This window comes from Telopea speciosissima, chromosome 6 (genome assembly GCF_018873765.1).
Source record: "Telopea speciosissima isolate NSW1024214 ecotype Mountain lineage chromosome 6, Tspe_v1, whole genome shotgun sequence".
NCBI lineage: Eukaryota > Viridiplantae > Streptophyta > Magnoliopsida > Proteales > Proteaceae > Telopea > Telopea speciosissima.
The window spans coordinates 52,810,187-52,827,961 of record NC_057921.1 but is presented as its reverse complement, the minus strand read 5'-3'; the positions used below and the strand labels follow the sequence as shown (position 1 = coordinate 52,827,961).

Here is a 17,775-nt window from a genome sequence, read left to right as displayed (position 1 = left end):
TTATATTAAAGATAAAGCTTGTGTTATAGCTATACAGTTCTCAAAAGTACCACAAGGTAAAAGTGTAAAACTATACAAGAAACTATACTATAACTATACAAAAGTGTTTATAAGCACAAAAGAGTGGGGAGATAGCCTAGACTGTCAGGCCAAGATCAAGAGTATGCGCAATCATCTCATGCGCACGAAGCATCGTGCACTTCATACTCCAGCGCCGCAAATCCACCACCAGAAGTAACCAAGTCATCTGAAAAATAAGGATATCCACAGGGGTGAGCTCCACTGAGCCCAGCAAGGGAAACACACAAGCAAGTGCAAATAGTCCATGATGAATGACCTAGAACTAAGAATGCTTCTAGCAACAGTACTAAGTCTCACGGGGTATAAGTGCTACTGTAATAGAATGATAGCCTCGGTCCCGGAAACACATAACCAGACGTCGGTTACCCGAGCGAAACCATTCTACTACGGTGAAGACCCGCTAGTTCTGGAATGACCACATCGGACCCCAGCAGACCCCCAGTGACTAACCCTACTGTTTGTTCCCACAGCGGAGTGTTCACGCTAACATGGGACAGTGAATGGCATTTCGGAATTTACCCTTCGAACCTACCATGGGTTATCCAACACCTCAACCCCTGTTGGTAAGGGTCATAGCACTGGGTTCATGATAATCCTAACCATATGCAGACTAACATGATGGCATATGAATCAATATAAGATAGTAAGGTAATTTTGTCTAGCAATAGTAATAACAACATCAATTCAAGAACATAAGTAATTTCATGCATATGCATTATGTAATGCATCCTAATAACATGCTTCATCTAATGCAAAGAAGGTAAAAGCTATAAAACTATATGATCAAAGTATTATTATGATGCATGAGATGACAACATTAACAAATAGAAATTAATGCAACAAACACACTGAAATTAAGTCAAAATCCCCTTACCTGCTACGATAGTCTAGCCCAGGGTAGCAATACTCTAGCAATCCTGACAAAACACTCAAGAACAGGCTTATACAGTCCTAAAATAACACCAAACATCATAATTTAGGGTCAGGAATAGTTTCGGGTCAAAACCCAAGCATTGGAGGAGCAAATTGGGACATAAACATTGAACCAGATTCAGAGTCCAAACCGTATAATTGTCCGGTTGCACATCTGCAACTGCATCCGATTCAAAAGTCAGAATTGGGGTTTTTGCTTGTAACACATGGATCTTGACATGCATGCATCCAATTTCATGATTTAGACCCAATTTACAGTGGGTCAATAAAATTTGGGTATTTCAATTTAATTTCACAAATCAATTTGGGGATTTGGTCAATTTAACCTAATCTACCATTCTAGGGTTTAATAGGTTGTATGATTCAGTTGTAATTTGAAAGATATTAAGGTAATATTCAGGTTATCACATAACCAGAATCATAATAGGTTCAATTTCAAGTAGAAATTAGGGGTTTTGGTCCAATTTCACATAATCTATGGTTTGAGGGTTGAATTAGGTTTAAGACCTAATTGAAGATAAGAGAATTGAGAGGAAGAAGAAGAGTACAGTAGTAAAATCATGGCCTACCTGATACAACAGATGGAAGTAAAGATGGCAGCCTTGATTCAAAAGCTCTATGGTGCCTTAATGGAGTACTTCAAGTTCCAATTCCAATCCCCAAGCTCTAGGCCTTCCTTTCCCTTCTTCTTCTTCTCTTTTCTCCTTTCTTCCTTTTCTTTCTCTAAGGTTCTAGGCTGAATCGATTCTCTTAGTTTGTATAATGAATGAATAGTACTAAGTTGTTGTATTTATATTAGATGGTAACTAAGGCATGTTTGCCTTAATTATCACAGAATTAGTTTTTTAAAAGTATTTTCCAAATCTGATTTTTATACAAATTAGTTAATTAACTATAATTAGTCATTAGGGTGATGTCATGTGACATTTGGGGGAATCTAGCTGGGGTAAACTAAGGGAATCCGGATTCCATACTGGGGACTTGGGTCCCACAAGAGGAAATTACCATTCTGCCCCTATAATTCATTTTAAGTAAATATACAGTATATATACTAACAAGATGGGATCCTTACCTGGCATTCGCCTAGAATAGAGTGATGTTCCGCAGGCCATCAATCCAGCATGCCAAGCTTATGTGTTGTCTTCCGCTAGACACCTCAGACTCATTTAAGGCCAAGGTAGTTGGCTATTCGAAATGCCTTAATAGACGAGTCATGAGATTTGTTTGAATTTCTTAATCGAGACAGCCCACAACTTAGAGGCTAGCATGGGCAATATTGAACCAGAACCTGAAATCACACAGGTTCCAAAAGTTCAAATTTTTACGGGTTTCACAGTCTCGGATTGTATCAAAATGTATCGACCGATACGGGGCGATACGATATGATACAAACTGATACATATCGATACCATCGATACGTCTGGTAAAGGGTTCTGTGGGTGGTTTTATACGTATCGATATGTATCGATACATATCGGTCGATACGGTTCGCTGCATCTCGATACATACCAATACCATTGATACATTCCATAAAAAAGCCCTTTTCACTCACATACTCGATAAAGCTCCTATTCTAATGGAAAAATGAAGGAAAATTCTCAACCAGGAGTCTAAAATCTTGCATTTAATCTTGGTTTTTCACACTTTTGGACTAAAAAACGAATCAAGGAGTGCTACAACATCATCCAATACTCTTCATGGCTATAGACGATTACAACATGTAATAAACCTCATCGTTTATAACAATTTCAATGTAATGCACTTATTTTTTTTTTTTTTTTGGGTGAATAAATATATTACCAAACCCCAGAAGGGGGCAGGGAGAAAGAGGGGGGGGGGATATACAAAGCCACAAAGGAGAAGAAGGGGGAAGAGAGAGAGGGGGGGGGGGGAGCAAAGCACAACACAAGCCGACCTACGTAGAGGTGGGAGGCTGCAAGAGAGAAGAATCAAGGCCCCAGGAAACAACAATATGCCTGTTCCTTGGGGTATAAAAAAAGACCTGTGAGTAATAAAAGAGGGTTTTCCAAATCAAAACAAAAGATCAAGAGTTGGAGGTTCATCTCTTAAGATTCCTTTCCATCCAAATGTGGTAGATAACGGCACCAAAGACTAGCTTTCCAACAGTGTCACAGATAGTGGATCCTGAGAATGTCATGTCCAACCAGAGCCATTCTCTGTGAAAGGCAAGGGGTCTCCTGCAACGGGGCCAAATGGTAGAGAGGGTTTTTCTAGATGGGGGAGGTAAAAGGGCAAGCAAAGAAGAGATGGGCTATATCCTCGTGGCCATTCTAGCAAAGGGTACAGGATGGGGAGACAAGATATTACGATGGAGAAGGAAGGCTTGGGTTGGGAGGTAAAGACTAAGGGTTCTCCAAACTATGAAGCTCTGGCGAGGGATGTGGCCTTTGAACCAAACTAACTTGTGCCAAGGAACAGGGGGGCTAGGGTCTCTAACAAAATTCCAGGCTGAACTGGAGCTAAAGAGGCCGTTGGGGGAGGGGAGCCAGGTAACCTTATTCGCATGAGGAGGGGGGGGGAGGGGTGGAGGGTGAAGAGGGATGGCCAGATCTGGGAAAGAATAGAGGGATGAAGAGAGGGGGGGGGGGGACCAAGACCCCAGAGAAATGAGGGAGGAGAGGAGCAGATTTAGGGATGCCAGAGGAATAGATCACCTTGGGCCCAAAGACATTGAAGAGAACCCCAAGAGGGTGCCAAGGACCGAGCCAAAGGAAGATAGAGGATCCATCACCAATAGAGGATGATGTGGCTTTGAGGGCAAGGGGGTGGAGGAGGAGAATCTTGCACCAAATTCAAGAGGAGTCAAAGGGAATAGAGACGGTCCAAATGGAATCAGTCTTGAGGAGATGGGAATAGACCGAATTGACCCAGATTGAATCATGATGGTTGGAGATTTTCCAAATGACCTTAAGGATGCCCGCGGTATTGGAGTCATGAATGCGGCGAATGCTAAGGCCTCCTTCAAATTTGGGGAGGCAGATGGATTTCCAACTAATTGGGTGGAAGAATTTGGAGGTTTCTTTTCCTTTCCAAGGAAAGCACAGAAATGGTGCTCCATAGCTTTGATAGTGGCTTTAGGGATACCAAAGATACCACACCAATAGATGTAGGAAGCCTGGAGAACCGAGTGGATGCACTCAAGCCCGCTAGCATAGCATAGGAGTTTGCTTTTCCAGAGCTGAAGGCGCTTGCAGATGTTGTCAAGCATAGGAGTACATTGATGGCTAGAGAGTCTAGCAGGGATAAGGGGGAGGCCGAGGTATTTGACAGGAAGAGTACCAATGGAGAAGCCAGTCAGACGAAGGAGGGCCTCTTTGGCTGACTCGAGGATACCAGAAAGCAAGATTTTGGATTTAAGGAGATTGATGCGAAGGCCAGAGAGAGACTCAAAGAGGTGGTGGGAAGACATGACGGCAGAGATAGAGTAGGGGGAGGCTTTTGAGAAGATCATGAGATCATCAGCAAAGGCCAGGTGGGTGAGGTTAAGATGCTTGCATTTGGGGATAGGGGAGATAAGGTGGAGGTCAGTTTTGGTTTGGAGGCTCCTAAAAAGGACTTCCAAATCCAAAGAGAAGAGAAAGGGGGAGAGGGAGCAGCCTTGGCGGATGCCTACTTTGGATTGGAAGAAGCCGGCTGGGGATCCATAGACAAGAACCGAGAAGGAGGGAGAGGTGATGCAAGCATAAATCCAACGGACGAAAGCAGGGGGAAAGCCCATTTGGGATAGCACATCACAAATGGGTAATGCAGTTGTTTGGTTATACATTATTCTCCATTTTAGTGTTTATGCATGATACTTGTTATATATTGTTTTTTGTTTCAAAAGTATATTTCCATGTTTATTTTGACCATTTCTATGAGTATCTGTAGTGTTCGATACGTATCTCTGATACGATATGATACATCTCTTAAAATCATCCGACCGATACGATACCCAATGCTGATACTTTAAACCGTGAGTAAAACACTGCAAGAGGGGAAAGGTAGCATGGCATGCTGAAGGGGAAGGCCATTTGACTAGGGCAAGGTTCTAGGTTTCTGATTTCTTCCTTTTTGGGTTTGATTTTTTTTTTATTTGGGGGTAGGTGTTAGAATAAGTGGAAGTATGTTGTGCAAGGGTAGAATTGTAATTAGGGCTGTGACACTGTTCGCGTGAACAGTGTCGTGAACAATGACAGTGAACAGTGTTGGATCAATTCTGTAATTTTTCTCTACAACAACAACCATAACCTTATCCCAACTAAATGGGGTCGGCTACATGGATCCTATAGAGGCTATGATAGTAGAAGAGATAAGAGAAGTAAAAGAAAGTAGAAGGAAGTAAAAAAAAGTAAAAGGAAGAAGAATGGAAAATAGGAAAGGAAAAAGTCGAAGCAGTAGTCAAAGCAGCATCCCAATGAACATTCCCCTACAAGAGGTCGGCTACACGGGTCTTTGTCTTCCAAACAACTCTATCTGCGGTCATACTAGGGTCGAGCCCTACCACATGCATATCCTTTCTTACCACTTCTCCAATAGTCATTTTAGGCCTGCCCCTACTTCTTTTAGCTCCGTCAAACTGAATTTGGTCATTCTTTCTTACCGGTGCATCCTAATGTCTCCGTTGGACGTGACGATACCACCTCAAGTGGCTCTCACGAAGCTTGTCTTGGATTGGTGCAACTCCCATAGTGGTTCTAATACAAGTATTCCTTACTCTATCTCTCCTAGTCTTGCCACACATTCTCCTCAACATCCTCATCTCCGCTACACTTATCTTATCTATGTAATTTTTCTCTCCCCTCTTCTATTATAAATAAAGGGGCTTGGATGTTCATTAATACATCCAAGCATTGAGCTCTATTCTTTCCTATTAACATGGCATCAGAGTAGGTTTGAGTGTGGGTTCAAATCCCTCTTCTTTTTCTCCCATCTTTATCTTTCTCCTTTTTTTCTCTGGTTTCTTCCATTGTTACAGGGCAGCACTAATGAGGTGATCCATGGATCTAGTTGGTGCCCCTCAATACCTCATTCATTGATGACCTACTTACAAGATCGATAGCAGCTGTGCCACTTCCTACCTGCGATTTTTGAAGCTTCACCTTGGGGACTGCTTACTTCTCTATCATTGAGGATCAATTCTCTTTTTTCTTAGAAGATCAAGAACAGCACGGATTTCTTGGACAAGCTACTATTTTTCAGCCCCTTCCCTTCAAAACCTTGACAAGATCGATCTAGGGTTTCTGGGCTTCTGTTGCTGCTGATTTTTGGAGGAGTGTTTCACCATCAACTAAGGCGCACTCGATCTGTTTCTTGGCCACATCAGCTTTGTTTTTTTGGTTCTCTTCTATTGTGCCCTAATGTCTGACGGCATTTCTACTGTTACTTCTGGCCTTGATGGACAACCACGACAAGAGTATCTTCCCTTTGCTTCCTCCATCAAACTTGATGGAATTAATTACCTGATGTGGTCCAGGTCTACATATCTCACTATTGCTAGCCGTGGTCTCACTGGACATATCACTGGCACTGCCGAGAAACTATCTACTGTTGATCCTCTTCAGGATCGATGGATTTCCAATGACTCTCAAGTCATGTCTTTTTTACTTTAACTCCATGTAACCAGATCTGGCCAATGGTTATTTGCTACTCGAAACTGCTGCTCAAATTTGGCTGGCTGCGAAGGAAACTTATGGACAGGTTGGAAACGATGCCCAGGTTTATGAACTCCGTAAGAAGATTCATGACAGCACTCAGGAAGACCTTTCCATCTCTAAGCATTATACTGTCCTTCGTAGTCTATGGTAACATTTGGACCACTACTCAGATTATCAGCCCAGCATATTGCAAGCATGTTGACAAGATTTGGGTTTATGACTTTCTGGTTGGTTTAAATGTTGAATATGACCAGATTCGAGTTCAGGTTTTGGGCAGTGTTCCATTCCCTACCTTGGAGCAGTCCTATGCTTTAGTTCTTTCTGAAGAAAATCGTAGGGTAGCCATGCTACATACTCTAATCACTGACCGATCTGCTCTACAGACTGCTGCCACTGCTGCTCCCATATCTGCTGCTCCTCCTGCTCCTACTGATTCTTTCAAAGGAATTGTGAGATGTGAACACTGCAAAAAACCCTATCACATCAAAGCTACTTGCGGGAAGCTTCATGGTAAACCAACTGTTTTTGAGGCCAAGCGTGCTGCTCGTGGGAAATCGAAAAACAAAGCCAATCATACCGAGGCTGTTCCCATGGTTCCTTCTATTGACAATGGTCTCTCTTAGGATGAACTTCAGGCATTCCATCGTATGTTACAGGCTTCTGCTGCATCTACTACATCGACTCCTGCTAATCAATCCGCCACTTCAGGTAGTCCGTTTGCTGGTTATTGTGCATCAGTAGTCTCCACACCTTGGATCATAGACTTTGGTACCACTGATCACATGACCGGATCCTCTACCTCTTTTATCTCTACTCACCCACTTCTGGGAAAGACAAAGTTTGGGTGGCTGATGGTTCTCTCTCCTCTATCTCTGGGAAAGGCTCTATCAGTTGCTCTTCGTCTATCTCTTTATCCTCTGTTTTACCTATACCTAATTTTACTACTAACCTTCTGTCCATTAGTAGTCTTACTCGTGACTTGAACTGTAAAGTGACTTTTTTTTCCTTCCCACTGTGTTTTCAGGATCTGGCAACTGGGGCGACGATTGGATGGGGTAAAGTGCATGGTGGATTGTATCTGCTCGATGATGGTCGTCCTCCTTCACCACCACCACTATCTCCCCTCACCAAAATTCATTGATCTCTTCTGAACTTCAACAATGGCATAATCGTTTAGGTCACCTCCCTTTAGGAATTTTATCTCATTTATTTCCAACGTTACGTAAACAATGTAATAAGGATGACCTTTTTTGTGAGGCTTGTGTTCTGGCCAAACAAACTCGTTCAACTTATTCTATTTCTATTAAAAGAAGTCTTTCCCTTTTTAATCTAGTTCATACTAATGTGTGGGGTCCTAGTCGGAAACTTTCTATTTCTGGCTATCGTTGGTTTGTTTCCTTTATTGATTGCCACTCTAGGAATACCTGGGTATATTTGATACATAATAAAAGTGATGTTTTCTCATGTTTTTAGCATTTTCATAAATTGGTTCAAACCCAATACAATGCCACTCAAAATTTTGAAAAGTGACAATGGCAAAGAGTATATGGAAGGTCAGTTCCAAAACTACCTTGCTGCCCATGGGATCCTCCACCAGACCAGTTGCATGGATACCCCTGCCCAGAATGGAGTGGCTGAAAGAAAAAATCGCCACCTCTTGGAGGTGGCTTGGGCACTTATGTTTATCCGTAATGTTCCTCCCCAATATTCGGGGGATGCTGTTCTTACTGCAACATACCTTATTAACAGGCTGCCTACCCGAGTCCTTGACTCCTGTACCCTTGCTGCCCTTTTAAATGGCTCCTTAACCTTTATAGTTCCACCTAAAGTTTTTGGTTCTGTTTGTTATGCTAGGGATACTCGGTCCCCTAATAAACTTGAACCCCGTGGCCTTCGGTGTATTTTCTTGGGCTATTCTCCCTCTCAAAAGGGTTATAAATGTTACCATCCACCCACCCGTCGTACCATGGTGAGTTTGGATGTCTTTTTCCATGAAACCCTGTCATATTATCCCATTGCACCTCTTCAGGGGGAGAATTCCAGTGAAGAGGTGTTGACTCTTGGGGCCCCTCTCCCTCTTGAGGCTCTTGTGTATAACCAACCTGAACCTACTCTTGTGCCTCAAATACTATCTAATGAAGAGGATTCCACATAGGGGGAGAACTTGGATACTGGTAATGACACAGTTCCTATTCAGGGGGAGCTTACTCTAGTCCAAAAAACCATTGGAAAATTTTAGAAGAAAATTAATGACTCAAATCTCAAAACATATCAGAGAGGATGTTTCAAATACAAGCAACTTCCATCCACTGCAACACCAATATCCATTCAGCTGCCGACTCAGGATCCGGATCATCTTCCCACTCCAGGTAAAACCCCTTTTCTTGAGTTACCTATTGCTCGTCGCAAAGGTACTAGGACTTGTACTCAACATCCTATATCTCATGTTGTCTCCTATAATTCCCTTTCTACATCCTTTCGTGCTTTTGTTTCTTCCCTTTCTTCTGTTTGTATGCCCCAGAATTGGCAGGAAGCTCTTGTAGATGGAAAGTGGAAGGCAACAATGATGGAAGAAATGAGAGCCTTGTAAAAAAATGATACACGATCTTGTGGTTCTTCCTCCAGGGAAAAGACCAGTTGGATGTAAATGGGTGTTTGTGGTGAAACAGAAGGTTGATGGCACTGTGGATCGATACAAGGCACGGTTGGTGGCAAAGGGGTTCACTCAGACATTTGGGATTGACTACCAGGAGACCTTTGCACCTGTTGCTAAACTAAACACTGTCAGAGTGTTACTACCTTGTGCAGTAAATCTGGATGGGATTTGCAACAGTTGGATGTGAAGTTTGAAGAGGAGGTATATATGGACATTTCACCTGGGTTCTCATATGACAAAACCAGCGGTAAGGTATGTAAGTTGAAGCGTGCTTTATGTGGGCTAAAGCAATCACCTCGTGCCTGATTTGGAAGATTTCATAAGGCTATGGTTTCTGTGGGATATAAGCAGAGTAATGTTGACCATACTCTGTTTATAAAAAGGAATGGTGATAAAGTAACCATTCTCATAGTCAATGTGGATGATATTATGGTGACAAGGAATGATGGTGATGAGATCAACAAGTTGAAGACTTTCCTTGGCCGTGAATTTGAAATAAAGGATCTGAGAAAGCTGAAGTACTTTCTAGGGATAGAGGTTGCACTATCTTCAAAGGGCATCTTTCTTTCTCAAAGGAAGCATATCCCAGATCTATTATCTGAGACTGGGATGTTAGGGTGTCACCCTGTTGATACACCTATGGAGGCTACTACAAGACTCAAGGAAAAAGAGGGTGAACCGGTTGACAAAGGTTGTTACCAGCGGCTGGTAGGGAAACTGATGAGGACATCTGCCCATATAGGCGTGGTTCCAGGTGAATAAGAGGCGTCGTCACAGGGGACGAGCCCAACTCAGTCTATGGTTCTATTAGGGCTACTCCAATCAATTATCAGCCCAAGCCCAATCGGCCAGGATATTGCACAGGGTGTTTTTCTCTCCATTCCAGCTCGTGTGGGGCCCTTTTCAGCCAATACGCAAGCTACATTAAGCTGGATTCTTCTGCTATTTTATTTCCTTTTATATCTTGTGAGTCATTCACTAGATTGTAGGAGTTAGTAGTTTCCTATTATTTTGGGGAACCAATCCCTATATTATAGGAGTTTATGTTTTTCTTTCTTTTGATTGCTTGTAAAAGGTGTGGAGGCCTCATTCTCCAATTAGTTTTTGGATGAAATAAAAAAAATAAAATGCCTTCAGCCTACGTCTCTCTCCCTCTCTTGGTTCGATAATCCTCCTCCGCTTAGCTTCTTCTAATGTCTTTTCTGCAGGTGATTGATTCTTCCTCTTCTTCTCTCTTTCTGCACTTGGCACCATGGTAAGTGGTACTATCTTCACCCTATTCCCATCTTCCTTATTGTCCCAGCTGTTCCTATCTATAGCAGCCTTTCTTTTCTGTCCTACTTCTTCACATATGCAACAACACTGTTATGACAATGGACCGAACCCTTTTTAAACTTCATTAGATGACCTTTCTTTATATCCATGAATATTTATGCATGTAAAAGGGTTTTCTACTGTACAAAATTATTGCTTCTGATTTCATTAGTTGCATATTAGAATTGGCACAGTATTTATGAATTAAAGAGCTATGAAATAGCATGCATTCGATTAGGCTTAATGCTGATACAATCCCCTCCCCATGTCCCCTAATTGAATGAATGTTTAGTTATGCATCCTCCCTAGGATTTTTACTGTTTATTGTTACTTTGCTGTTCCGCCTTTATCTGCATGTTAATTATGTTTTGGCTGCCTATTAATGCTGACAGTCCTTACCTTAGGCCTAGCATCCCTAGTGTGTTATTCTCAACCAGTGGTATGTAGGAAATCTAGTCCCTAGGTGACTCCCTGCATCAGAAACTTATTTACCTCTCTCACACACAACCAGACATAGCCATTGTCGTGAGTTTGGTAAGTCATTTCATGCATGATCCTTATTCCTCTCATATGGATGCTGTACTTCGTATTCTTTGTTATTTGAAGTCAGCCCTAGGAAAAGGAATTTTCTTATTCTCTTCTTGACCGTGTACGAGTTGAAGTGTATACTGATGTTGATTGGGCTGGATCTTTTGATAGAAAGTCCATATTTGGTTATTGCTCCTTTGTAGGTGGAAATCTTGTCACTTGGCGTTGCAAGAAAGATAACGTAGTAGCAAGGTCCAGTGTTGAAGCAGAATTTCGTGCTATGGCACAAGGCATTTGTGAACTGTTATGGCTTAGAGGTTTATTACAAGATCTTGGTGTTCCTGTCCGTCTCTCTATGATGTTGTATTGTGACAACAAGACTGCCATTAGCACTGCTCACAATCCGGTTCAGCATGATCGTACCAAGCATGTGAAGGTTGATAGGCATTTCATCAAAAAGAAGTTGGAAGAAGGACTGATCTGTGTTTCTTTTGTGAAGTTTGTTGATCAATTGGCTGATGTGTTCAGTAAAGGGTTGAGTGGGAAAGTCTTTCATCCTATTTTAGTCAAGTTAGGTATGTTTGATATTTATGCTCCAACTTGAGGGGGAGTGTTAGAATAAGTGGGAGTATTTTGAGCAAGGGTAGAATTGTAATTAGGGCTGTGACACTGTTCATGTGCACAATGATGGTGAAGTGGTGAACAGTGTTGGGTCAATTCTGTAATTTTTCTCTCCCCTCTTCTATTATAAATAACGGGGCTTGGATGTTTATTAAAACATCTAAGCATTGAGCTCTATTCTTTCCTGTTAACAGTAGGAAGCGCCAAAAATATGGTAAAAAAAGAGAGGGAGGGTGGAAATACAAAATCCTCAAAATAAAGAGAAGGGGTTTGGAGACAGAAAGAAAGGAAGTTCCAAAGTACAAGAACATCAGAAACCCCTCCTCCCTACAGGCAACTAACAGACAGACAATGCCTCGCCCCACATTAAGGGATATGCCTTTTGCAGAATTGTTGTCTTCCATTGGAGTTCTTATTGGTTATTCAATGGGGATGTCAGATGAATCTTATGTTTTCCATACACTTGATTTCCCTGTTTGGATTCTTGTTTCTTTTGAGGGTTGTTTTGTATTTTGATTTTTGACCATCTGCTTGGGGCCCTTCTCTTGCCGAATTTGGCTGCATCCTTCCTATTTTATCCTTTCTACTATTATTGCATTATGTTTAGTTTGATACAATGCACATATTTATTTGAATTAGCTGAAATATGCATTTTGTTAGTTCTCCTGCAGTAAGTGGATTTCCGTAGGTTTGTTATTTATTGAGCAAATTTTTTAGAAGTGGTGATAGAATAGCTTCATAATCATTTCAGTGAGCTCTTTATGGGGATTGGCCATAGATATTAAATTTATTACCATTAACTTCTATGCAGATATGTCTCAGATTCACCATTGATTAGGCCTTATGGGTTCATGGGTATTAGTTTTGATACAAAATCATCTTCCCTGAAATATGAGACCGGTTCTTTCTACTTTTTTATTCCTCAGGTGAAGTTTCGGTCATTGTTGCCTGTAATACTTTTTTTATTGCTTGCATTGTTTTAGTATCCTCTGATATAGTTACGCAAATTGATAATTCTGTAAATCTTGTATGACATGTTGGTTTTCGGTTTTGTTTTTTATTCTATGGTTTCAGTTAAACATATAGATGATTTTAAATTGGGGAATACTAATTTGACAGATTGAACTGGATGAACTAGAGAGTAACTTTATCTTAGCGGCAACATTAGCCTGGAATGAGTCTCTTTATTGTCCTTTTGACAAAGCAGTTGAGTCTTTTGAGTTTCGACTCAACCAGGTATGAGGTTTTCATTCATGTTGTGTGCATTTTATTGCTTAATTTGGCCAATTTATACTTCTCTTTTTAGTTTTATAGGCTTGCTGATGCTCTGAAGGAACATGCTCCCGGCCATAGTATATTAGAATTATGTAAATATTTCCAGATAATCTGAATGAAATTTGCTACTAACTTTGAGATATAAATCATACAACTACTTTACATATAGCAAAATTTTCTATCCTTTATTTTCTGATCCTATTCCGTTCTTAAAATTGTTTGTTATTTGTAACAGTTTCAGATCTGAAACAATCAGTGATAAGAACTGTAGATAGAGAAGATAGGGCAGCAAAGAATTACCTATTGGAGAGGATAGTAGAATACTGCAATCTGTAGACACATGTATTATGTAGTGAAGAATAAACTACAAGGACAAGTATACCCTTACTCATATGCGCACCCCTACTTAGCATAGTTGTCAAGGTGTCGCCTAGGCTCCTTTTTTTGGATGGGCGCCTGGGTCACCTAGGCACCTTGTTGGTGTCGCCTTAGTTTTTGACTCCCTTGCAACTCCTTGGGTCGCCTAGTGCTTTGACAACTATGCTACTTAGTGTACCAAATATGAAATTAACCTAAACCAAAAGGGTATCACAAGTATACTTCTGTGACATAAGACATTAATCTATTTACTACTCCCCTTCAATCTGGAGCATAAATATCACCCATATCCAGCTTGGAACATTCTTCAAGAAAAGTAGGCTGAAACAATGCTTTGGTAAACATATCCCCCAACTGACTACCAGTACCAACAAATGGAGTAGCAATCAATCTCTTCATAACATCTCTAATAAAATATCAATCAACGTGTTTGGTCCGTTCATGGAAAACAGGCCAACAGGGGTACTGACAAATCACAAAACATTTCAACCAGATTGGTAACTGGAAATCCAAACTCCTGAAGAAGTGATTTCAACCACATTAACTCAGTTGTAGTATGAGCCATAGCTATATGCTCAACTTTAGAATTTGATTTAACAACAATGGTCTATTTCTTACTTTGCCAAGTAACAAGATTTCCACCAACAAAAGTCAATACCCATTTGTAGATCTCTTATCCAAGGTTTAAAGCATCAGTATCGGGTATTGTATAATAAAAGTTATTTAAAGAGACATATCTTATTGGAGAGACGTAAGATACACTAAAGATACACATGAAAATGCTCTCCCCATGTCGGCCGGCTTCATTTGGAATGTCCGGGGCCTTAACTCCCTAGCTAAGCATTAAGATGTTATATCCCTTATTAAGTCCACTCACTCCTCTTTCTGTGCTCTTCTAGAAACCCGTGTTCTGCAGGAGAATGCTGCCCGCATTGCAGCATCCATAGTCCCCTCCTGGTCTCTGCTCTCCAACTACAACCATTCCCCTAATGGTTGTATTTGGATCCTTTGGGACCCCTCTAAAATTTACATCTCTCTATCCCATTCCTCTTCCCAACTTCTCTACCTCCATTTTTCCTTGCCTAACTCCCCCACCACTTTCTTCATTTCTGTGATCTATGCGTGCAACCAGGCTGCTGATAGATTGTCTCTTTGGACTGAGCTCTCCCTCCTCAAATCCGGTATGGATTCCCTTCCTTGGGGAGTGAGTGGTGACTTCAATGTGGTGCGATCTCAATCCGAGAAAATGGGTGGAAGACCCATTGATCCTTCTTCTGTTAATGCCTTTAATGATTGTATTGAGGATCTCGGTATCGACGATCTTAGATGGTCAGGCTCCCCCCTTACTTGGCACAATCGTCGTGTGGGGCCCGACTGTATCGCTTGCAAGCTGGACTGATTCCTCTCAAATGAAGCTTGGCTCAATTCATTCCCTCACTTCCTTGCCAATTTCCTTCTTCAGGGCTTATCTGACCACAACCCTTGTCACATTCTTATTCAGGCCTACTCTTCCTTTGGTCCCAAGCCTTTCAAATTCTTTGATATGTGGACCTCCCACCATCTCTACCTCCCCACCATCCTAAAAGCCTGGTGCATCCCGGTTTCCTCCCCCTCCCTCCCTCTCATTGCCCTTGCTAGAAAGCTTCATTACACCAAGTCTGCCCTCAAAAGTTGGAACTTATCCACCTTTGGAAACCCCCCTTCCCAACTCTCCTCCTGTCGGTCTAACCTTTCCCTTGTCCAATCCAGACTCCAGTCGGATCCCCTCAACCTCGAGCTTGCCCTTAAGGAGTAGCAGCTCTCTAAGGATCTCTCCTCCCTCTCTACCCTTGAAGAAAGCTTCTTGCGCCAAAAATCCCGCATTAAGTGGTTGGACCTTGGAGACTCCAATACTGCCTACTTCCATCGGTCTCTAAAAGCTAGGCTAAACTCCAATTCCATCACCTTACTGCATTCTCCCGATGGGACTCCCCTCTCCTCGGTCCATTATATGAAGTCGGCAACCATTTCCTCCTTCTCTACCCTGTTCAATCCCCCCCCCCCCCCTTTAACCCCTCCCTCCTTCGTCCTGGCCTTATTGACAAGTTTGTTCACCCTCTCTTATCTGCTTCTCTTCTTGCCCTCCCCTCTGATGATGAAATTTCCAAGGCAATTCTCTCCCACATATCCAATAAAGCCCCTGGTCCAGATGGTTTCAGTATGGGTTTTTTCCTCAGTTGCTGGGACACAATTAAAGGTGATCTTTTCAAAGCCATTCGCAGCTTCTTTTTCAAGCCCAGCCAGCTTGCTCAGGTTAATCAGACTTTCATCTGCATCATTCCTAAAAAAGATGGAGCTACCTCCCTGTCTGATTTTAGACCTATCTCCCTTTGCAATCTTTTTACAAGTTCATTGCCAAGATCCTTGCCAATAGAATTAAGGCTGTTATCCCCTCCCTCGTCAGCCCTAATCAATCCATCTTTATTTCTGGCAGAAGTATTGTGGACAACATTATCCTTTGCTCTGAATTGTGCGAGGGTTTGACCGCAAATCTCACTCTCCGGCGGCCCTGATGAAAATTGACCTCCACAAAGCATTTGACTCCCTCCGCTAGGACTTCATATGCGATGTGCTTTGCCAAATGGGCTTTCCCCCCTGCTTTTGTCCGTTGGATTTATGCCTGTATCTCCTCCCCCTCCTTCTCTGTTCTTGTTAATGGTTCCCCTGCTGGCTTCTTTCATTCCAAAATCGGCATTCGCCAAGGTTGCTCCCTATCCCCTTTCCTGTTCTCCCTGGCTCTGGAAGTCCTCTCTAGAAGCCTCCAAACCAAAACGGATCTCCATCTCATCTCTCCTATTCCCAAATGCAAGCATATTAACCTCACCCATCTGGCCTTTGTAGACGATTTGATGATCTTCTCTAAGGCTTCCCCCTCCTCTATTCATAGTCCGAAATCTCGTGAGATCTCGCCGAGATTCTCGGTTTTTCGAAATACCGAGTCGAGATGGGCTTCGAGTGGGAAAAGTGCAATTTCTCGCCAAGATCTCGCGGGTTGTATCTTGTTTCGGGTGGGTATATAAATTACAGGAAGAAAAATTCAAAATCTCACCGAGATCTCGGGTCATGGGCATGGTTTTGCGTCTGGGCCAAGGTCATTTTGACCCATTTGACTTATCAAAACCAACCATCTCGACAGAACTCGGCGAGATTCTGTCAAGAGGCTCTTTACTCATCTTTTAGCTCTCTCTTCTCACTTCTTCTCTCAATTCCTCTCTTCTACTCTTATTTTTTGCTTGGATTCAAAGCTTTTAAAGGTGATTTTGCTGCCAAACTGAAGATTGAAACTCACTTTTGCAAGATTGATCAAGTTTTTGAAGGATTTTTGAAAGGTAACCCATTTTCCCTAAATCTATTTTTTTCAAAAAAAATTGATGAAATCTTTGTAGATTCATATGATTTTGAGTTATGTTACACAACTTTGGCCGATCTATCACTTGATGGAGGCCGATTTTTTTTTGGGTTATTAAAATTTTTATTATACTTTCTGGGAAAAAAATGATTTTTTTCAAAAAAGAAATTAAAAAAAATAGGATAAATACTTATTGTTTGGATGTGATTTTGATATACATTAGACAAGTTTGCATGCTCTACAGCCTCATGGAGTCATTTTTTTTTTCACCCATTAAAAAAAATATTTTTTTTTCAGATTTAATAATAATATTATTAAAATATTAAAAAAATATAGAAAATTAAGGAAAAATACCTGTTTTTGTTGGAAAATTATGCACAACATTTGTACATAATGTCCAACTTCAAATGATGTCAAATACATCATTATGTTATAATATTTTATATTTGAAGGTATAATTATTTTTAATAAAAATTATAAATATTATTTTTAATTAATAAATAAATACTAGGGTTAGGGAATAAATAAGAGATAGGTATTTGATTGTTCTAGTAGCTTCATATTATGTTTAATAGTTATGAATACAATACTTTAAGTGTTTAATACTTTACTTTAAGTCTGTAATAGTTACTAATACATGTTTTTTTATGTAACAGTGTAAAAAATAAGATATTTCTTATACAATGGGGGATATAGCATGGCTACATGGAGTCCCGATGTCTGAGGACAAAAAAAGGTCAAAGTGTAACTACTGTGGAAAGATTCTAGATTCTGGAGGAGCAACTAGGTTAAAGGAACATTTTTCTTGTCTGGGCAAGGATGTTGCCAAATGCCGAAATGTTCCGAGCCAAGTGAAACTGGCAATGGCACAAAACTTGAGAGGAGTACAAACAAAGAAAGCTGAGAGGGAAAGACAACAAATAGCTTTTGATGAGGCAGTTCTT

At 41.2% G+C, this 17,775-nt stretch overlaps 1 protein-coding gene across 2 annotated transcripts in view; it reads left to right on the top strand.

Moving 5' to 3' along the window:
• LOC122664179 (protein PHYLLO, chloroplastic) overlaps nt 1–17,775 on the top strand; it is a 125,413-nt gene that overhangs the window by 11,838 nt on the left and 95,800 nt on the right. For both annotated transcript variants that reach the window (XM_043859894.1, XM_043859895.1), the window contains exons 4-5: nt 12,602–12,716; nt 12,910–13,026. In XM_043859894.1, coding sequence (XP_043715829.1) covers nt 12,602–12,716; nt 12,910–13,026 — 232 coding nt within the window. The remainder of the gene's footprint in view (nt 1–12,601; nt 12,717–12,909; nt 13,027–17,775) is intronic.